Source organism: Carex rostrata, chromosome 2 (genome assembly GCF_964058835.1).
Source record: "Carex rostrata chromosome 2, lpCarRost1.2, whole genome shotgun sequence".
Lineage (NCBI taxonomy): Eukaryota > Viridiplantae > Streptophyta > Magnoliopsida > Poales > Cyperaceae > Carex > Carex rostrata.
Window position 1 is genome coordinate 12,847,709 of NC_135919.1, and position 23,875 is coordinate 12,871,583.

Sequence of the window (23,875 nt, forward strand, 5' to 3'; positions counted from 1 at the left end):
ATGTTTTATGAGCATATAGAGAAATTAACATAGATCACATCTAACGGTTTTATTTTGATATTTATAATATAAATTTTTAGTTATTTAAGTTTTTAAAAATGGAGACACGATAGAGGCACAAAAAATGGAGACATTTGAACCCTCCTCTTCTAAAATATCCCCTTTTACAGTATCCGAATTTTTAGATATGGGCGTTCAATACAAGAGTTTTGTAATCGGTGCTATTATTTTTTTTTATCATGTTATATATATAATTTATACAATTTTTTTAATTTTTTTTAAATGTGTAGCTTTATCTTTATATTTAATCGTCTATCTCCATGTCCATTATACATTACCGATCAATCCATTGCTCTGTTCATTATGTCTGATGGGTTTGATTTGATCCAAACGATTTGACCGATGATATCTGGTTAATTGAGCCTGAATTGAAAATTAATAAATAATGGTGGTAAAAGTAAAAAGGAAAAAGAAAAAGAAGAAGAAGAAGAAGAGTTTCTCTCCTTCGTTGTTTTTATAAAAAATAGTTGAGGTGCATGCGTATATTGTCTGTGTTGTAAAAAACATCCGTTTAGACCAATTAGTCGTTGGCGGTGACCAAACCGTCATAAATTTTCTCAACTAATTGGCCGATTATTTCCGATTATGACCGATTATTCTTAATTAATCACTTGACGATATCATGTCCATCCGACAACCGCATACCGTTATTTACAACACTGTACATAGGAGCAGCACACAGACAATACATGCACAACTTTTTGAATTCTACACAGACATTATCTATCTGCCGCCCCTACCTGGTGCGCAGGTAGTGTGAAGACAATGTTAGTATTATGTTAAAATTGAATTTTTCTCTGAATTACTTCCAACTCTAGTATTTTATTAGTTTGAAATTTTAACTAAAAAAATCAGACAATTGAAAACACTTTCCTCAAAAAAAAAAAAAAAAAAAAAAAAAAAAAATTGTTACCACTGAAACTCTTACAACAGAGATAACTGGGACTCTCCAAAAAAGAAGACTGAAGTGGCATACCGATCGCATAGAAGTAAAAATGTAAAATACAAAGAAGACCTTGTCGAAAACCAACGTCAGCGATAGATAATATAAACCATCTGATAGAGATCCCAAGGCTAGCATCTGGGTTTTTCTTTCGTCCAGCTTCCCAAGTGTCTCCAGACACCGAGGCAAATCCAGGAGTAACATGCTGGATCTACTGCTTGGTTTGAGGTGCTTAGCTATCTTCGTAATGCATATTGAAATTTGTGATGATTGATCCAAATTTTTATTTGAACATATTGGATTTGGTGCTTAGCTATCTTTGTCCTAATGTAAACATTGATATTTGTGATGATTGATCAAAAATTTTATTTGAATCTATTGGAATGTGTATCTTTCAATTATGTTGCATATGGAAGATCTGCTTATCTGTAATTCTGTAACGTGCAAGAAGCACGTTTAATTTCAGATTTTCAGGAGGGTATTGAAATTATTTGCAAATTTTATACGAGGACTTCTTATGTATGTATATTATCCGTATAGAAAATGGATGTTTATATGACAGATACCTCTTTTGTCGATAAAATAGTTTCGCAAATACCACCAAAAACTCTTATAAAGAGGAACTTTTTTTTCATTGCTTTAAGCTCAAAACGGCGGAAATAAGGCACCGGGGACTGGCATTTTTATTCAACTTTTTATTTTGTACAATTTAAAGAAATTAGCTAGTGACATTTAATTGTTGAGTTAGCACTTCTGGATAAATTTGAGGCTTTATTTTATAACTAAAAATAGTAGTGGTAAAAATGGGAAATATGACTCTAATTTAATATTCGTAGCATTTATAAATAAAAATATTTAATTCGTCACATCAATTCGAAATATTTTCATTCCTCGCACAAATATTATTACCATTTGCATTTAAAAACTAAAAGGTGACAGCGTTTCACACATTTTCTAGCAAAACGCTGGTAAAATACAATTAAAAAATTCTTACTTGACGAGATGTTATTGCTAGCGTTTCACAATAGGTAAAATGCTAACAATGATAGCCTTTTACAAAATGTCAAATGTTGCTATTGTGAGCGTTTTATCACAAGCTTTAAAACTTCGACAGTGAGAAATTGAGAACTATTGTGGTAGACATGAAAATCTTTTCGATACGCTCTACATATTTTTATTTTATTTTAAATACTAGTATCCTACAGATAAAAAATTCGAAACATTACTTCACGTGGGATTGTGTGAGAAACACAGTTTACCGCACTGATCGTGTCAACGGAAAATCACAACCCCAGTATAGACAAATACTTCAATAGCTTGGTACATGGTACCTCTGATACAATCAGATTCGTACCTGAATTCTTTTACGAAAATTGCAATAGAAGCTGAAGGGGACCATATCAACGTACATTCCTCGCTAGTCACTGGGTATTGTAGATACATATCCTCTCCAGTCAATGGAGCGCTGATGACATCCATTACACCTTACGAAATATGGTCAAATTAATTGCAAAGCTTAGATTACAGTTCACAAGCCATCACCACAATAATCAAAATAAGCATCACAGATTCACAAATCCCAACTCAAAATTTCATTTGCTACAAGCAATGTTTTAGTAATCACATAATTTTCAATAGGTACATATATACATAAACTTGACATTTATTCAACATATTAATCTGAGGAGTCAAATAATGGAATGAGCCTCAAATGTTTATTATAATACCGCTTTAGGACTTGAGGAGTCATAAGAAAATTACAAAATTTTGGACGGTGACGGTAAAAATTGTGAAGTTTGGAGATTTCTTACTCTTTGATGAAATGGAGAGAAAACTCGCCTTTGATTCACATTTTTGAACGCGACAACTCATTATTTTTTGTTTGAGTTGCGTACACAATATTTATTAATTTTTAATTTCAGTCGGTTTTATAATATGTACCATGTTTCAAAACAAATGAGAACTATATGCCTACTCTCTAGCCAGATCAGATAATTATAATTGTTGGCATTTTTTCAGATTAATTAGAAAAGAAATTGAAACCAAGCATACACCTGTTTTTTTTTTAATATCCAACATTAAATAGAAAATAATAGATATATTCAGTTTAGCTGATTTTTTTTTTAAAAATGTTCAGACCGTTCAAACTTTTGACAGCCGAGAAAAGAATAGGGCTGTCGAAAGTTTGGGTGACCTGATTTTTTCTTCTGTGAAATTGGCTTTAAAAGAGCTATTTCTCTCCTCTCACTCACAACTCACTCAAACCCCATCAGAAGAGAGAGGAAGAGAAGAAGCAATTTCAGAAGCGAAAAGGACAAATTTTGAGACGATATTTTGGTAATTTTATTTTTATTTTTATTTTATTTTATTTTTTAGTAACCAAATTATTTAAATTAGTAACCTTACGGATGTTTACCATTTGCCAAAATATAGTTTGGAGTATGGCTAATATAACATTAGTGTCATTTCAGTCTATATAACACCAACTCCAAATGGTGAATCCAAACCGACCAAACCGTTCAAACTGATCTACTCCATTAGTTGTGCATTTACATGTAAAATTTATAAGTTTTTTAGTTTATTTGGTATCAAGTCAAGCGGTCAAATGTGTGAGTTTTTAAGTTAATTTTAATACATTCATTTTTCAATTTTTTTGCCGCTTGATTTGATTCTAAAATAACTCGAAAATATAAAAAGTTTGCATGTAAACGCATCACTCATAAAGTAAATTGGTTTGAACGGTTTGGATTCACCATTTGAACTCGATTTGATAGGTTTTGGAGTTGGTGTTATATAGACTGAAATGACACTAATGTTATATTAGCCATGCTCTGTAGTTTGTTGGTCATGACCATGTTCATTTCACTACACTATGATGGGAAGTTTTTGACTGTGACATTCATGGTTTATTACTCCAAAGATCTAGTTAATTCATTTATGGTTAACGATGAAACCTCAATTTGAGACTTGAAGTCTATGATTTACGAATGCACTGGTTATGACCCATAGTAGAACTTAGAATTGGTAACCGGACTGAACTCTGGAACACACCTTTACCAAATTGTCGATACTAAGTGAGGCTACATTGAGAGGCCTATACGAGCAACTAAAGGCCAATGGAACTATGATCAAGGAACTCTACGTAAAGAGAATTCTAAGAGAGTCCGGGGTTGGAAGTTCTGGTCGAAATTCGATTTGTGCCAGATTATGAACCACAATCAGAACCATACACTCTCGTGGCTCTATGTTCCGTATCTGACCCATAACCATACAGTCACTTCACTCCACCAGCACCGCAACCACGACCTCATACTAGAATCCCACCTAAACCTGTGGTAGTGTGGGAAAAATGGCACGGTGGAGCTGGCTCCATCACGGAACGTCATGGAACGGCACGGCATATGTTACTGTTCCGTGCCGTGACCACTCTTGACATTTTGGTTACAGCACGGTACGCAAAAGATCCGGTCACGGCACAGCACGTAATCACGCGAGTCACGTGTAATTAGGACTGTTAGGTCTTAATCAAATGGTGAATCTTGAAGAAACTAACTTAAATTATGAAAAAATAGTTAAACGTGAGAAACGTGACCAGTTACGTTTGGACACAGCACGCGAGTCACGGCGTGACTCGTGTGCCGTGACCACCCTTGACATTTTGGTCACGACACAACACAAGTCACTGTTCACTTGGTCACAGCACATCACGGCACGAGACCAAAGTCATGGCATGTTAGTCACGACACGGCACAGCACGTTTTTTCCACTCTACCTGTGGATGTGTCTCATGTGCTTGTACCTCTTTTATCATTACGCTAACCCTAGCCACGACCTCATACCCCAGGGCGACACCAATTACCTTCAATTATGTGTGTTCATATCTTAGTGGTTTTTCATGAAAGAAACTGGAGCGAGAACCATTTTATTGGGGTTCACTATAGTGTGGACTGTTTTCTAAGTACTTAAAATGAGGTGTTTTTTTTTCCTTGTATCAATCGGGAGGAATGACCTTCTTACATTTCTCCTAGAGTACTTTCTAGTAAGTTTTGAATTATAGTTGGGAGGAGAAAACATACCCGTCACATAATAATTATAGACAAAATGCAAGGGAGTCCGCATCGTCTACATTAACTCAAAAGTGCATCTTTTGAGCTAATATGTAGATATAGTCCGTCTGATTGTAAATGGAGCTCATCCAATTTCTACCTGAAATATAGGAGTCTTCAATATTAATACGGATTTAATTCGCAAAATTCTTAAAGCTGATCGGACAGATGTATTAACTCAAAAGATTTCTTTTTTGAGTTAATGCAGAGGATACGAATTCAATGCAAGTAGGCGAAATGAACATCAGACTTCACTTCCGACAGACTTAGAGCAGGTATATAAAAATCAATCCAATAAATCTGGTTAAAAGCACGCTTCATCCACTTCTCTACTTTTACGAGTCATCATCCTGTGCGGTACAGCCGAATTGGATAAGAAATCTGGACATATTTAGATGCACGAAACTGTTTTAAGATGCATGGGAAATTGGGAATAGATAACGAACGGTTTGGATCGAAAATGATATGGTCAGATACCTGAAGAGATCCAAATTCTATTTTAACATGCATAAAAAAAAAAACGAAAATATACCTAAATGCACCATGCAACCACTTTAGACTCGATAAAATAATAATTTTACCAAAACACGTCCTCAAAAGTTTCCTAATTAATTTTTCTTTGTATCTTCCTAATTCCTATGCTGGTTGTCTCTCAGCTTTTTAATTTTTCTTTCGGCGTCTCATCCTGGTTCACTCTTACAAAATATAAAGCTTTTTTAAAAAAACCCACCAAACTCATCGTTTAAAAAAAGAGTAAGCGTTATAGATAGAACTCTACCAACCACATAATTGTTTGTTGTTAAAGCAGTAAGATGCGTTATGAAAAGAATTAACATAATTTGGAAAACAAATTATTTGTTCGGTACAATTAAAGAAATGTTAAATTACATGACCTCTCTCAGCCAGTGGTGAAGCTACAGGTCCAGACTGGCACCAGCGCCTGGCCGATTTTTTTTTTTAAAATATGATTCTTTTATTACATTTTTCTGAAAAATATTACAAAAAAGTTCTTGGGTTCATTATAAATTTATAATTGTAAAATTGTAACTTACTATAAACATTTTTAACCCCTCTATCACACTTTCCAATCGCACCACTCTCGGTCCATAATTTTCTGTTTTGTAAATGGTAATTTAATTTTGAGGAAAAATATTAAAAAAATAAAGAGGACATAAAACAAGTTTCCCATGTTTAAGCACACCAAACATGCCAGTTAATTTGTATGCGTGAACAAAAAAAATGTTACTTAATTTTAGAAGGGTTTATAAGGAAATATCTCAACAATTCATTCTTTAAAATGACCCCCTTAAACACGACTGAAAAATCTTACTACCTCCTCTCTCTCTCTCTCCCTAGCTCGCTCGCTCGCCAGGCACCAGCTCTCTCCTCTCTCTTGCCTTCTTAAGAAACCAAAATACACCACCAGGCCCCACTGCCATTCCGAGTTTGTCTTAAACGAAGAAATCTTTTTTGGTTCAATCTCCATTCCCAGGTACTGTTTGATTTTTCTCACATTGTCTTTCCACTAAAGAACAGTGGAATTCGTTTTGCGTGTATGTGGGGATGCAAGGTATTTTCCTATTGGCTGATTTGCTCTGTGCTTCTTTGTTGGTATTGAGAAATAGAAACATGCGTCGTTAGAATTTGGTACTTTTAATCCTTGTTTTGTGATTTTTTTTCTCATTGTTTTGTAAAATTTTAATTGTTTTTATCATATTTTATCGGCGGCCATTAGGGTATTTGTTTTCCTCTTTCATGCTGTAATGCTGTACCTCCTTTTTGAATTATATTAGAAAAAATAATTATGCTTAAGGACGATTAATAACAGGTTAATATTTTTTAAAGAACAATATTGGGTTTTTAATATAATGAAATGAATTAAAGAAACCAAGAACAACTACCCAAATAAATAAATAAATAATAAACAAAAATGAAATTGAGTGGCGACTTTTAATTTACTTCAAAACTTATATGAAATGAATTAAAGAAACCAAGAACAACTACCCAAATAAATAAATAAATAATAAACAAAAAATGAAATTGAGTGGCGACTTTTAATTTACTTCAAAACTTATAAAATTGAGTGCATTGTACTGAAAATATTTTTTATTGCGACAAAGGATCCCTTAAAAGTATGAGCGTCTAGTTTTTTTCTTTGGAACAATTAATGATTTTTGTTTGTTTGTTTGTTATTTCGTCAATTTGATCAAAACACAAGAAACTGCACAAATACTAGGGACTTCAACACAATCCAACAATTAGCTAAGGTCAAATGTACAAATTTCTGGTCCCATATGTCAGCTTATTTCTTTTGTATAATCAACTGCATTGTCCTAGATTTATTTTATTGACCCATTTTAAGTGCATACTGATAACTTTTCCTTTGTTTTTTTTTTGTTCTCAGTTCAGGGTTGGACGCTATGCTGCAAAAGAACACTAAAAGCTCAGTTATTTACAAAAAGAACCCTGGGGAAATGAGTATTTCACACCCAGTCAGAAGTTTGCGGAAATGTGATTTAGGAGGCGTAATATTCAGCTGCAACAGTGCTACCATTGCTGAATGCCATCGAAAACAACTCTTTGGTAATTATGCCATCTTTGCCCCTCAGATTTGAAAATTATATTCAGCAATTCCCATAGGAATCGGTACCAAAATGAGGGGGGGGGGGGGGGGGGGGGGATGCACTCTAAATGTCTAATGTTTTTCTGCTTGTTTTTTCTTTTATTACAGGATTACCCTCTGCAGATATTATTTATGTAAGAAACATAGAGGAGGGCCTGCCCCTGTTTCTATTCAACTATAGTGACAGAAAAATGTACGGGTTGTATGTGGCTGCGGGGCGTGGCCAATTGAATATAGACCCCTATGCATGGACCAATGGAGGCTCTGAGAAAACCCCTTCTGCCGCACAAGTAATAATTTGAATTTCATACCCTTCATATGTTTAGTGGATGTTTTAAATTCAGATTAGGATTTAAATGCCTCCATTTGAAAAGAAAAAAAATTCCGAAACGTAATGACAAAATAAGATTGTCAGTCTGTCACATATGAACATAATTTCATATCACTTATCTCTGCATGCAAGTGAAATGATATGCATTTAGGTTGCATTTTCATAGGAAGCAAGAAGTTTGTAAAAATCAAATGATGTGGATATTTTATGCATTGTTCTGTGTGTTTTGGTGCCCATTAAATGAAGCCAAATTGTTGCAATTTTCTTCTTCATGTAGATGATGTGATAATAGATCACCCCTGATGGTTTTACTCATTTCATTTTTTATTTTATTATTTTAAACTTTTGAAAGTGGAGGCATGACAGAGCCACAAAAAGTGACAACTTGAAGCCTCTTCATCTATCATCTTAACAAAATTCTTAACTAACTAATTAATTTGTCAAACATCTAATGATGCCTTGTCAGTTACATGTTGAGATAATACGTTGGTTGGCATGGTCTAATTCTTTTAAGTTTTTTTATTAACTCTTTTACAAAGGTAGCGATTCGTATCATGACCCAATGTCACCCACTTGAAGAAGCTGTGTACAAAAGGATCATCTTTGACAATTATTATGATCCTTTGAAATTCTGGTTTGAGCTTGATCACGCTCAAACGAGGGTTTTGACATCCTTATTCAGGCCCTCTCAAAACCCAATCAACTTCAGCACCCCACCTGTCATGGTCTCACTTGGGGAGGCCCTAAAAAAACCCAAAAAGATGGAATCTGAAAAAAGAAAGAAAGGGAAGGAAGTGCTGTTGCGGCAATCTTACGAGGAAACAATTTCTGATTGGGAGGTTTTGGCAGAAAGCAAAAGTTCAAATTCTAATTTTAGTTCGAATGAGAGTGGCTCAAATGGTGATACTCATAATGACAAGAGAGAGAGAGAACGCATGTTGGTTATTTTGCGAAAGATGGCGGCTGGTTGTCAGAGCCGGGACCCATCTAGCTCTAGAGGAGTGGGATGTGTCGAGGCTTCTAGTTCCAGAGATAGTGCTTTCGTGGACAATTCAGATTCATATGAAAATAACAATTTAGCACGTCATGAGGTTTTCTTTATACTATTTTTTTTTTAAATCTCTTTTGGGTTTTGTTTACTGTGGTTATTTTAGTAATTTAAATTAAATTGATGCTGCACCAGTTTAATATACCTTCTAGTTGTAATATATATACTTGCTACTCTTATTAGTTGTTACAAGCAATAGGGGAGCTCAGGGACCGCATTACCTATTTGGAGGAGAAACAGGTTCCCTTCTCAGTGCACTTTCTTTATTTATCTAATTTACAAATGGGACAATTTCATATGCACCCTTCCAAAATGTGTATATCTCATGTATACTCCTAATTTCACCCCTGCACCTGGAAGAAATGACAAATATATCTCCTATGTACTAGTTTTAACTAATTCAGTTTTGAATTGCCCAAAATACTTTTAGTTTCTCACTGTTTGTTTCAACACAAGATGAAATAATTTATGAGAGAAGAGAGAGAGAGGGAGGGAGGGAGGGAGAGAAAGAGAGTTGGTATACATGATAATACTTTATATGCTTCAGACTTCATAGACAAATGGAATGACTTCTTGTTTATTTTCATGGGTGCACATAAAACAAATGTTCCTGTTTATTTGTTTTTAGTTTCTGAGAATATTAATTTTTACAACTCAAAACCATCTCTCTAACCCTGACCCAGGCAGAGTCAGCTCAGTTGACTGCACAGCTGAGACAAACAATCGAGCAATCACAGTACAAAATATCGAGCCTAAGGTCCCGTCTAAGGAATCTAGAGTCAATGCTCCCAGCATCATCTGCGTCTTCCACTTGTATCCCTCCAGATAGCTACAACTCACTTCAACAATTTGTCGAGCAGTGTCTGGGCTCAAATAACGTCATTTATTTAATAGGGGGCAATAATGGAAGTGCATTCTTATCAGACTTTGACTCGTTCTCACCATCCTTGGATGTGCTGATGCCGCTCAGGCCGATGAGCAGCGCGATGAGCTACATGGCAGTGACTGCATTGGATGGGAAGATTTATGTGGCTGGTGGCTATGATGGAAGTTGGTTTGACACTGGTAAGTTTTTCTTTTAATTTTTAGGATTTCTTTTCTATTTTCAGTTGAACCTAGAAAAATGTTGAAAAAAAAAATATTATATATTATCTTCAAGTCATGTTATCCTTTCTTTTGCAAGGGTATGTCTGTAATTTATTTTCTCACATACATATTACATTTTTTGTTTTAAAAAGGTATTACTAGATGGTTGAAAAAAATGTGCTTAGAATGAGCTTTATATATTTGTCCATGTGTTTCTTTCCAGTCGAATGTTATGACAGAAGAAAGGATGAGTGGACCCCACAACCATCCCTTACCAATGAGAAGGGATGCCTCTGTGGGGTTTCCATAGATGGAAAGATTTATATGCTAGGTGGAAAGAACTCAACAGAATATTTCTCTGAGGTCGAAATGCTTGATCCTGTTCTTGGAAAGTGGATCAATTTTATTCCAATGCTTGAAAAGGTACCAGTCACTTTTATTCTTTTATTTTACTTCATATTAGCCCTCACAAAGAAAACATAAACAAATAAAACATCAATTAAGGAGATGTTGGTACAATCTTGTATAATGATATTTTTTAAGCTCTAGAGGAGAAGTGAGATCTTTCTCATTTACAGGGGCATATGAAAGTAAGATGTTTCCTAGAGGAATCATTAAAATGTTTATTCACTCCATCTATTGAGCTTAAATATGTCAGTCATGGAAACGTTTTTATTTGCTGGCTTCTTGTAAATTAGAATTTTTTTTGTTTGATGTTATAGAGATCTACATTTGGTGCTGCTGCACTCAATGGTGCAATGTATGCTGTTGGTGGATATGATGGGACAAAGTATTTGAGGTGTGGTTTTCCTATGCCACTGTTTCACTACACATCTCTCTTTTTATTTCACATCTTGTCAAATTGTTGAATATAATTTTGTAGTGTGTTATTCTACACTTCAGAACAGGGGAAAGACTTGACATGAGGGAACATTATTGGAAAAAGATTCCAAACATGAATTCAAGAAGGGGTTGCCATTCGCTCGCCGTGCTAAATGACAAACTGTAAGCCTCTCTCTCTTGCACACACATGCACACACACAAACTAAATTGGGAAAGAGTATTCTTCAGTACCCCGTATGTTTTCGCAACTGTTGGGACATAATGTAAGTATGTAACCATATGCTTTTGGGTAGAATACTATTAATAAGATGCGATTCGCATCTCTAGGCTCTTACATTACATGTGAGGAGATTACTGCTAACTGATGGATGAAAGGGAAAAATGGTCATTTGCTAATTTCTGAAACTTTGTTAAATTTTTTTTTTTTCTGGAGAAGTTATTTGATTAATACAACCCATTGGTAACTTCCCCAGTCAGAGAGACAAAGAACTAAGCACCATATATCATTATGAATGCTACATTGCTGTAAGGGTTGCGGGAAAAATAATGAATATTATATTTCCTTGTGTGAAATGCAGTGAGCATAGAATGATTGTTTTACTATAGTTAAATAACTGGTAATTAATACTTCTTTGTATCCTTTCATTAATTTAGTTACGCAGTAGGAGGTTATAATGGGGACGTGGTTACCTCAACTGTGGAGATTTATGACCCGAGAATGCCCAAGTGGGTGATGGCTGAGCCAATGAATTGTGCACGTGGCTATGTGGCCACTGCTGTGCTCAGTGGTTCCTTGTATGCGATTGGTGGGGCCATCACTGACAACGATCTTATCTTGGACACTGTATGTTAACTTCTCTTAACATTATTCTTTTTCTTTTTATGTTTCATGAAAATGGCAGTGCTTATATAATTCTTTGCTTCATTGGGTGGTTCTCATTTCCTTTTTATTTTTTTATGGGGGGGATTTGTACTTGTAGTGTGGATTATTCTTTATGTCAGAATAAAATTCTAATATTTTAGCCCAGAAGCTACTCTGATTCTTACAGACAGCATTACTTGAACCTTTGTTCGCAACTCTGAAAAGAAACATTTATTTACTATGGTAACTAGTATATGATTTTATTTTATTTTCTCTGTTTTGTTTGAATAATAGGTGGAGTGCTACCGAGATGGTTCGGGCTGGATCAACACCGGCCTCAAAGCCATGGGGAAGAGATGTTGCTCTGCAGTTGCACTCTGAATCCTTAATTTAAATTGGCTGTTCAAAGCCATGAGAACTAGTAAAAATTTCAGGGGCAAAAAAGAAATAGACATGAATTAATTGAAATTGCATGGATATTAAAAGTCAAAATTATAGAATGCATTTTAAATTAATTGAAATTGCATGGTATAGTGTCAAAGCAAAAGTTGATCAACCCCTCTGTAGGTTGAACACTGAAAAAGTATAGAAAAGGTTAGTTGAATTTTTAGAAGAGAAAAACAAATAAATAATTATAGGCGGATCCGCATAAAAGATCCCAACAAAAATGATTTCGTTGCTCCAACACGCGCACAGATTCGTTCTAAATACTCTTCACAAATAGATGCAACGCATATCAATTGGCTGCAACCAGCAAGTAAATGCTGACCCATTTCTTCTAAATGTTCGCTGTCAGGAATCATAATGTAAAAAGTAAAGCGTCAATTTAAAACAGAGGCATCTATGTCCTTGATTTTAATAATTTCACCCTCTCTCTCTCTCTCTCTGTTTTTTTTTTGATAAAAGGCATCATACGCCCATTTCATATAGCATGAAAATCAGAGAGTTAAGTTACACCCATACAGAATCTTAGGCTATTAAGCAGCTGCATAGATCACAGACCATGCATATAACAAAACAGAAGCTAAACGCTCGGGGTTTGACATGCCACCAAAACACAGTATTAAGAAAAGGACTTCCAAACAATAAGCCACTTTTATAAGGGCTGAGGCATTCATTATATATATCCTACTAAATGCTTAAAGAAAAAAGAAGTGTTCTTCATATTCTACTCAGCTGGAGCACCAACTTTCCCTTCAGTCAACAACAGCATCTGGGGGCTGGATGCTGCACCTTGAAAGATCTCCACTTGTGTATCTGCTGGGTCCCACACCCTCAATGGAATAGCCTGAATATCAACTGGAAGCCAATCTGCAGCTGCAGCTTTGATTTTCTTTATCATTTGACCTGCCCAATATTCAACAACAGAGATAATCAGTAGTATAATAGATCGAGTTGATTTGGTAGACACTTGTTGAAAACATAATTCATTTCTATGTTTTCATAAGGTCCAACAATATGCACTAAACACAACTAAAAAGCCTATCCGCTGAACATGAGACAATGATTTAGAGAATATAAAAATATCAGAGCAAGTATGCCAATCTAAAAAATGTTGTTGGCTTTGTCCCAACCAGAACTAGATTTTTTGCGCCTGTTAGCAGTGTAGGAAGAGATGAGAAATAATTTCCTGCAAAGGGCAAAATTGACATTTGATATCCCATCCCAACCTCTTTTCCTTGAGATGTTCTTAGTTAAAATTCTATTATTTAGAAGTAACCACATAAAAATTCTAATTTTATGAGGTAAAGGCAGAGATCATATTATTGCATACTTATTATCATTGACCCCTCTAAAGTTTAACAATTTGTAGATGGACCTAACTGTAAATTTTCCTTAGTGTTTCCACCTCAATGCAATCTTATCATTATTGTGAGTAAAGCTAGAAGTACTAATGATGTATAAAAGTTGATTCCACTCTATGGCTAATATACCCGTAATATTCCTATGAAAGTGGATGCTATGTCCTTGTGAAAACATAACATCAGAGATGGAAATATTTTTATTACTACAGATCTCATATAGGTTGGGACTCTAGTTGACAATGTACAATTTTCATGCCATATTGTATTCCAAAATTCTAAAGTAGATTGATTACTTGGCTGATATGTTACACTTAGATGACCTAAAGAACTAATCTTATTAATTGCACTCCAAAAAGAAGAAAGAGGCATAGGGGCAGTTTTGTAATATTTGTGAACTATAACAGTTTTCCATAATGCTGCATATTCAGTATTATGAAATTTCTACCACCATTTCAGCAATAATGAAATATTCATTTTCTGCAAATTAAGTATTCCTAGACCTCCATTATCTTTTGCTAAACATGCCTTGGACCATTTAAGAAGAGCATTTTTTTTATTCAACTTTTTATTTTGTACAATTTGAAGAAATTAGCCTGTGACATTTAATTGTTGAGTTAGTACTTCTGGATAAATTTGAGGCTTTATTTTATAACTAAAAGAAGTAGTAGTAAATATGGGAAATATGACTAATTTTATATTTGGAGCATTTAAAAATAAAAACATTTAGTTCGTCACATCAATTCGAAATATTTTCATTCCTCGCACAAATATTGTTACTGTTAGACTATATGATCTCCTAAGTACTGTTTTAGGAGCTCTGTAAATGGATAATGTGTATAATGGTATAGATGATAAAACTGAATTTAAAAGTGTAAGCCTACCCTCTAACGATAAAGGCTGTCATTTCCAATGCTGCAATCTTTTCTCTACTTTATCTAATAAGAATAGCCAATCATCTACGGAACGAGATCCGCTGCTATTCTTTCCATACTCTTCCCATACTCTTCTCTCTATCTCTCTTCTCTTTATTTCTCTACCTTTTTTCTCCACTTTCTCTCTTCTTCTCTTTTGAAGAGAGAGATAGACACATAAAGAAAAGCACGAAGCTGCTATTCTTAGAATAATAACAGCAGATTCGTATCCATCATCTACACATAATTTTCTATCCTTTAAGGGAAGTCCTAAGTATTGTAAGAGGAATTTGACTACTTTACAATGAAAGGTATCTGCAAATGTAGCACCATCACTATTAATTGGATATAATTCAGTTTTATTCAAATTCATTGTAACGCCTCACCTTCTCTCTTCAACGAACCAAAGAATTGCGCATCGAAAACTAGTTTGACTGATTGATTCTACCATAGTAACAAATGAATTATTCGGGTTCGGTTTGGCGAGGTCAAAAATTCATGATCCGAGTATAATTCGGGAATAATACGGAACGAAACTAAGTTCTAAATCAGAGATTTTTTTTAATTCTAGCATTAAATAACTAACTGAATACAAACTTTTATATACAAAAATGAACACAAAAGATCAAGTCTACACTTTAAAACAGCATATAGTCCGAAATATTTAACACTCAAAGTTGCTCTTCTATTTTTCAAATTTGGTTGAATGGTTTAAAAAGAATCTACACCATTAATCTCAGATTCAACCATTGAGATCTTCAATAAGTATGCAATGAACGCTTTTCAAATTGGAGAGGATCCCAACATGATGCAAAAAGTTTGGACTTCACGTGGTCCAGCTGCCATAGACTTCTAGGAAAACGCGAATACCAAGCGAATTTAAAATTCTCCGGATTTCAAGATAAAGGCGGGGGCGATTTTTTGCGAATTTAACGCGAATAAAACGTAAAATTTGTGAATTAACCGTTTAATACGCGAATCATCGTATTAAACGCGGATTGATCCGCTGATAGCTAAAAAACGTTTAATTCGCGAATTAAACGGTGTTACTATGAATTCTACAGTGAGACAACATAAAAGTTGGAGAGAACCCAGAAAGATAAAAAGAATTAGAACTCGGACAAATGTCAGAAAGAAGGCGCATCCTGCTGATGTCATCATTTTTCAGAGTTGTATGTGAGTCCTTGTCGGCAAGGAGCATGGGGACGCGTTCGATGAGCATCGGACTCAAATCAGACCGATGCCTGCTCAGAACCGTTTGATTCGCGTTATGATCCATGCGGTTAATCAGTTTTAGTTATAGAGGATGGTAATGTAAATCGGTACAAGGGGTCTCTAGCTGTCTCTAAAAGAAAATCGTTTCATTCAATTTTTTGTTACTTGCAGGACTGGTGGAATTATTAACATTTTATTTTATGTACATTTGATTTGTAAGGCTAATAGAACAGAATGTTTCAGCAGCCACTATATATTCGCTTTTTATTTTGTGTATTTTGTAAGCATTTTCTTGATAGCCTCAACATCAGGAAAATTTAAAATTGAAAATGTAGAGTGTCACATTATTTATAATCAAGATTTCAGTGCTAGTTGGACTAATCTTTTTTTTTTAAGGAATTTATTATTCAGTTGTTTATTATTTTTTGAATTGATAAATTCTCATGATAAGTTTAACTGTATAATTTCCAAAGGTTTAAATAGCATTTATCGCGTCATAGCAAACTGACTAAAAAAACAACGTTATGTCCAAATAGTGCTGCTATATTCCGCGCACAATAGCGTCGATAGCACCATAATTTTCATAGTCCGAAAACGCTATAGCGCGCTATTTAGAACCTTGATAATTTCCTTTCAAACTAGACACTTACATTATTAAGTTCAAGTTTGATTAGGATTGTGATTTTGTTACTTATATGATGTTTATCATCTGCACCCATTCTTTATGCAAATCTATTTGTTTAACAACTAATTGCTTCGTAATTAATTACTAATAGCAAATATGCTAAAGAGCGCATAGGTCCGACGCCCGACATTTTTATTTTTATCCAATTAAAAAATTATTTTAATAATAATAACCAAGGTTTATGAAGAATTTTAAAAATACCCAAACCGTGGAATTTTTCCACGGCTTGGAATTTTAATTCCTGCCCGTGGAAAAATTCCACGGGCCCAACTCCTTTTTTTTTTTTTTTTTTTTTTACAAAACAGAAATTTGTATTTATTTTTTATTTTTTGTATTGAAATATTAGAAATGTTGGATATATTTCTTTGAAAATAGATGGAATGCAATATAATTTGATTTATTAGAAAGACTGCAACAAATAACCCGGATCAATATTTTTCAGATCGGATTTTTCACGGATGTAAGAAAAATTAATATATTTCTTTATGTGTTATTGGAAAAAATAAAAAATGCTTAGATTCCGAGTTATTGATCCCCGTTCAAAAGTCACTTCTATGTAATCTAGAAAATATTATGATCTTTCTAGTACATTTAATTTATTAAAAGTTGTATCTATTTTGAGAATTATTTTTGAATAATAATCATTAAATAAATTAAAAGTTTTGTTTTTTTTCAAAATAGATATAACTTTTAATAAATTAAATGTACTAGAAAGATCATAATATTTTCTAGATTACTTAGAAGTGACTTTTCAACAGGGATCAATAACTCGGAATCTAAGCATTTTTATTTTTTTCCAATAACACATAAAGAAATATATTAATTTTTCTTACATCCGTGAAAAATCCGATCTGAAAAATATTGATCCGGGTTATTTGTTGCAGTCTTTCTAATAAATCAAATTATATTGCATTCCATCTATTTTCAGAGAAATATATCCAACATTTCTAATATTTCAATACAAAAAATAAAAAATAAATACAAATTTCTGTTTTTTTTAAAAACAAAAAACAAAACCTATCAAATATTTTTTTCTTTGGACCGAATTAAGAACTCGGCACAACACTTTTTTTTTTTTTTTTTTTTTTTAAACAACAATTTTATTTTTGTATTAAAATATTAGAAATGTTGAATATATTTCTCTGAAAATAGATGGAATACAATATAAGTTGATTTATTAGAAAGACTGCAACAAATAATTCGGATCAATATTTTTTAGATCGGATTTTTCGCGGCTGTAAGAAAAATTAATATATTTCTTTATGTGTTATTGGAAAAAAATAAAAATGCTTAGATTCCGAGTTATTGATCCCTGTTGAAAAGTCACTTCTAAGTAATCTAGAAAATATTATGATCTTTCTAGTACATTTAATTTATTAAAAGTTATATCTATTTTGAAAAAAAACAAAAATTTTAATTTATTTAATGATTATTATTCAAAAATAATTCTCAAAATAGATACAACTTTTAATAAATTAAATGTACTAGAAAGATCATAATATTTTCTAGATTACATAGAAGTGACTTTTGAACGGGGATCAATAACTCGGAATCTAAGCATTTTTTATTTTTTCCAATAACACATAAAGAAATATATTAATTTTTCTTACATCCGTGAAAAATCCGATCTGAAAAATATTGATCCGGGTTATTTGTTACAGTCTTTCTAATAAATCAAATTATATTGTATTTCATCTATTTTCAAAGAAATATATCAAACATTTCTAATATTTCAATACAAAAAATAAAAAATAAATACAAATTTCTGTTTTGTAAAAAAAAAAATAAATAAAAATAAAAAAAAAGGAGTTGGGCCCGCGGAAATTTTCCACAGGCGGGAATTAAAATTCCAAGCCGTGGAAAAATTCCACGGTTTGGGTATTTTAAAATTCTTCATAAACCTTGGTTATTAGTATTAAAATAATTTTTTAATTGAGTAAAAATAAAAATGTCGGGTCCGACGCAGAGCGGATGTTAATTGTAACTTTAGTGTTAAAATAATATGTTTGCAAGATAAGTGGAGCCGTGGAGGTGCATGCTTTCTAGCTAGGTGACATGATGAAGAATTATATATGCGAGTGCGCGGTTAGGATAAGTGATATGATAACTTAATTAATTAATGAATAATAAATATCAATAACATGAGACATTAATTTTTGGCTGCTAATTAAGTGGCCACCGTCATTACTGTATATAGCAATCATCATGAACCCGCACAAATCATGATACAAAAATAAGCACTGGATTTTCTTTTAGAAATTCAAAATTTAATTTTTCAGGAAAGAAAATGGCTGTCTTTTCTAATTAAAAAAATAGATGGAACCACACCAATAATACAATTTCACTAGGTGCTAGTTTTTTGGACCACATCATTAGTGTGGTTTCAACATTTTTTATACATTAAACCCTATTTTAATTACATATTTGTTCGAAAAACCTACGAGACAGCACTATTGGTGTGGTTTTCTCGATCTATCATGGGTGGAACCATATCATTAGTATGATTCCATCTATTTATCGAAGAAAAAAACAATCAATTCATGTTCCTATAATTTTTTTTAATTTATAAAGAAATTAAAATCTATGCACTAATATGCTGACGATCTGTTTCTGTGAATATGTAGAGCCATAACCGTGTCATCTCAAAGCTAGACCAAAGCATGTACGCTCATAACTATGAGAAACACAAGAGGGAAAAAAAGGATACAAATGTAGGGTTAATATGCATTATTGATTTTGTGCTCCAATCATACTCTATATTTTTATTTTTGTTTTCAAAGTTAAAATAATTGATTTGAACAGCTCGATATAATCTCCATATTAAAATATGCTTGAAGATTAAATTTTTCATTTTTTTTAAATTTTAAACTATTTTTTAATAGCTTCTCCTTCTCGCCAGCCATTTATATCCTCTTCGTTTCATCCGTTCTCAAGTCTTCTCATTCTCCTCCCCTCCAGCTCAGTATGTCTTAACACGTAACAGTGATTTCAATCTACTACAAGATGATATTTTTGAGTAGAACTAGGGTGCTCTTAAGCTCACCAAAGTTTTGGTGAGCTTAACTCTAAAATTCATCAAATCGATTTTAAATGACGAATCCGAACCGTTGAAACCCGCGTACCTTACGTGTGATGCATCTACATATAAAATTTTTAAACATTCGAATTAATTTAGTATAAAGTCAAGCGGTCAAAATTAGAAGGTTAATAAATTAATTTTAGTGCATTCATTTTTTGAACGTTTTTTGACCGCTTGACTTTAACCAAATTAATTCGAATGTTTAAAAATTTCACATGTAGATGCATCACACGTAAGGTAGGCGGGTTTCAACGGTTCGGATTCGTCATTTGAAATCAATTTGATGAGTTTTAGAGTTAAGCTCATCAAAACTTTGGTGAGCTTAAGAGCACCCTAGTTCTACTTGATATTTTTAACAGAGAGATGATTTTAGAATGTATTTGTCAATTTTCAGTTATATTTATTTGAACTAGGGTGTTTTTAAGCTCATAAATTTTTTTTATTGAACTTAATTTAAATATCTATTGAATTGATTTCAAATGATAAATTAAAATCACAGAAACCGGTCTATTTCACAAGTGATGCATTTACATATCAAATTTATGAACTTTCAAATTAATTTGGTATAAAGTTAGGTGGTAAAAAAAAATGATAAATGAACGCACTAAAATTAACATATAAACCTTCTTTTTGACTGTTTAACTTTATACTAAATTATTTTGAGTGTTTATAGCTCTATGTGTGAGAGGTCACCGTTTAGAAACTCGAAAGAAGCAATTATTTGTGAATATTAAATAGTTGGATGGCTTGATCTCTAATCTTTACTCAAAAAAATTTGAATGTTTATAAATGTGACATGTAAACATATCACTTATAAAGTAGATCGATTTGAATTATCGTTTGAACATTCTGATATGTTTTTGGAGTTAACCTCACCAACGATTTGGTAAGCTTTAGAATAATTTGTTTACATGTCAAATTTATAAATTTTTGAATTAATTTAGTATAAATTTAATTAGCTAAGAAACGATAAAAAATGCATTAGAATTAAATTTTTTTTTTACTTTCAACTGTTTCACTTTATATTAAATGAATTGAAAATTTTATAAATATAACCTATAAACATTATTTGTGAAATAAATCAGATTTAACCGTTTGAATTGTACTCACTCACCTGTTGCATCCTATGAATTATTTCTCTTTCATCATGCAGCTGAAGGGTCAAAGCCCATAAGGCAGGCCGTAATGGATTGGGCCCGTTGTCTCTCGTCTCTCCTCTCTCTTTTATCCGATGACGTTATATAACCATAAAAAATGCAACTCGAGTGTTTCTTTGTCAGAGGTCACCTGTGCCCCCTTTTAATTAATAATCTTTGCTACACAATTCGCCTCTTGGCAGAGTCCTCAAAAAAAAAAAAAAAAAAAAAAAAATCCTATATTAACACGAGGATTCAATCGATCTGATCTCATGTAAGTCGGTCTCCCGAATTTTTCCTAATCTCCGTAGTTATTGCAGAAGTGAAACTTTATTATTGCGAATTATGCGATTAGTGGGATTGGTAATAGAAAAGGTGTGGTCGCTTCCTTAGAGTACCTGCAATTTTCGAAATTAGGTTAATTTGTTTTTATTTTTTTATTTTTGTGCGCTTTTAGCTTTAATTTGGTTGTTTTTGGTTGATCGTTGGTGTGACGAAAATTGAACCTGGTGAGACCGTAAGAGTAATTTAGTGGAGGTTAATCGGGGCTTTAGGATTTAGGCGAAACACTTATTTCTTTTTCCTGTTGATTATAAAAACCAGCAAAGGATTTACCAAGTTATTGCCACAGTAATACCCTTTTTTTTTAATTCAATTTATCATCAGTACCCTTAAGCTCTGCCCTTATCAAAATGCAGATAAGTTGATTCAACTTCTTTTATCTACCAAAGAGTATTGCAATTTTTCCAGTTTGATTCAAGTTCTCCATGCGAGTTTCTTAATTTCGCAATAAACCAAATCAGCAGAGAGGACATAAATTGGTCGATGGGCAGTCGAAAAATGCAAGGTGGTGAAGGTGGGGGCGGGCCCCACCGGATAGATTCTCACATCCAAAACCTAGCTCGGCAAGGATCCTTATACAGCCTAACACTTAATGAAGTACAGTCCCAGCTAGGAGAACCTTTACTTAGCATGAACTTTGATGAACTCCTTAAAAGCATATTCCCTGAAGGAACTGCTGAGTCAGAGTCGCCTCCCAGACCCGTTATGGCTACTGGGTTGAGACCTGGTCCCAGTAACGGGTTTGATTCAGGCCTTCAGCGCCAAGGAAGCATAACCATGCCCCCGGCACTAAGCAATAAAACTGTAGATGAGGTCTGGAGAGGCATTTCGGGGCTGGAAGATAACAAAACTGGAGACGACCAGTTGGGAGGAATGACCTTAGAGTCCTTTTTAATAAAAGCGGGGGTAGTACTAGAAGGGCCTGGCAAGGATGTAAATACAGGCAACCTCACAGGCAGTAGTGCTACAGTTACTGTGGCACAACAGCAGCCCCGAGGGATGCAGTGGTTTGGCTCGGGTTTGGGCAGCTACATGCCAGGTCAGATGGGACCCTCAGTAAGTGTTGGAGGAATGGGGCCAGGCACAGTTATTGATGCAATGTACCCAGGTGGGGGGAGAAGGGATGAGGTGGCAACTCCTGGGAGGAAGAGAACAGGCGGCTCTGGGTCTGGACCCGGATCTGCTTCAGGGGAGATAGTGGATAAGACGATGGAGAGGCGTCAGAAAAGGATGATTAAAAATCGGGAATCTGCTGCAAGATCGAGAGCTAGGAAACAGGTACCCTTTATATATGCATTCTTTATGTGGCACAGTTCTAAATTAAAATAATAATCAATGCTTTGGTTGTGGTATTGTTTAGCGAACAAGGGGTTTTTGTAATATTGGCTCCCAAAATGTATTTTGTCTTATACCTGCAAGTTATTATCAGTACAAATCCATAACGGCTCGGATTGGGACCTGATTTTAGTTTGTGCTTAATTTAGAGCCCTACAGGAGGGGAACCAATAAAGACCAGAGTGTATGAGGTTGGTTTCGTACCAATTGGCACAAGTTTGTGTTTAACAGAATAAATGTTTAAAAAATGGCAGGCATACACAAATGAGTTGGAGAATAAAGTGTCTCGCTTGGAAGAGGAGAACGAGCGGTTCAAGAAACAAAAGGTGTGTCTTGCTATGAAACAGTTGGTTTCGCTTGCTATACATTAATGAAATATGTTTTTGATCTTGTTCTGGGGTCATGCACTTTGTTGTCCTGTTTAACATAAAATTGGATTGATAATGTATGGTTCAACTGGGGCAAATGGGTTGATGACGGTTGAACGGGTTTGTGTTGGACCAACCTGCTCATAAGTTGATTTCCATTGAGTTCAGATTTGTCCAGTTAAACACCAGTTCAAAAGTTGGTTTCTGTTAGGTTTAAATTGGTCCAGTTAAACCCCATTTAGCATAATCTAGCCTTCATATAACTAAAATGGATAAACAGCCTAATACAGCAACCCTATCTGTGTGATTACGTACCAAAAAAAAAAGAAAGTGTCGGAATGCAAAACAGTTTAATCCTGCCGTCACACTGATACCAGAACTTTATATTTGGTACTAGCAAGTCCATTTCAGCATAATACTTGGTCGGTACAATATACATATCTAGTAAACCAAAGGAACTTCATCTTAGTGCATTATTTATTGTCTGTTCGAACTTTTGATAAATTATACCTGTATTTTAACTTTTTGGTTTGTTTATTTAATATTTATAGTGTAATTGCTGGTGCAGGTACTCGACAAGATACTTTGTGCCGGTCCACCACCAGCACCCAAGTATCAACTTAGAAGAACTAGTTCAGCCTCTTTCTGATTTTTTGGTTTTACTTTGTCAATATTATTTTAACTCTTATCTGTAGATTTGCTTGTGCTAGGTACTTTTGTAGTTTAGCTATTGCAGTATTAGTGAGCTTTAGATTTGCTATTATTTTTTTTAGTTTTTTTATTTGCTTTCATGTAAATTTTACTGTGAAACTTTTAAGACTTATTTATATCAGCTAATGATAGTTTTCGAGTAATTGCCTGACGTTGCTCTCAGTCGCTTGTTTATGTAAGGGGAATTGGTTATGTATAATTTCCAGTAAATAATTTATATTTCAGATGTACTACGAACACACTAAGGGCAATATAAAAAAAATATTTTAATGATGTTTAAGATATTTTTGTTAGTTTGCTTTTTGTAATAGTAATTAGATAAAATTGTTAACTACTCGTGATTCTTTATGTCATATATACATGTAACAGTCTCAAGAACCAAAAAT

At 33.8% G+C, this 23,875-nt stretch overlaps 2 protein-coding genes across 5 annotated transcripts; both read left to right on the forward strand.

Moving 5' to 3' along the window:
• Positions 1-6,455: 6,455 nt before the first annotated feature.
• LOC144575684 (uncharacterized) lies at positions 6,456-12,364 on the forward strand. Its single transcript, XM_078325920.1, has 11 exons — positions 6,456-6,601; positions 7,514-7,692; positions 7,841-8,022; positions 8,603-9,154; positions 9,295-9,351; positions 9,795-10,176; positions 10,421-10,620; positions 10,920-10,996; positions 11,101-11,202; positions 11,695-11,884; positions 12,197-12,364. The coding sequence occupies exons 2-11, from the start codon at positions 7,530-7,532 to the stop codon at positions 12,281-12,283; spliced, it is 1,992 nt and encodes a 663-aa protein (XP_078182046.1). The 5' UTR covers positions 6,456-6,601; positions 7,514-7,529; the 3' UTR covers positions 12,284-12,364.
• Positions 12,365-20,803: 8,439 nt separating this feature from the next.
• Positions 20,804-23,632, forward strand: LOC144575508 (ABSCISIC ACID-INSENSITIVE 5-like protein 3). 4 transcript variants are annotated; one of them, XM_078325697.1, is made up of 4 exons: positions 20,804-21,007; positions 21,432-22,353; positions 22,665-22,736; positions 23,347-23,632. In XM_078325697.1, exons 2-4 carry the CDS (start codon positions 21,559-21,561, stop codon positions 23,425-23,427), a joined length of 948 nt encoding a protein of 315 aa, XP_078181823.1. In that variant the 5' UTR covers positions 20,804-21,007; positions 21,432-21,558; the 3' UTR covers positions 23,428-23,632. The 4 variants fall into 4 exon arrangements, with proteins under 4 accessions (XP_078181823.1, XP_078181803.1, XP_078181815.1 ...); XM_078325677.1 differs by having other exon boundaries at positions 20,806-21,007; positions 23,330-23,632; XM_078325689.1 differs by lacking the exon at positions 20,804-21,007 and adding an exon at positions 21,018-21,108 and having other exon boundaries at positions 23,330-23,632.
• Positions 23,633-23,875: the final 243 nt, after the last annotated feature.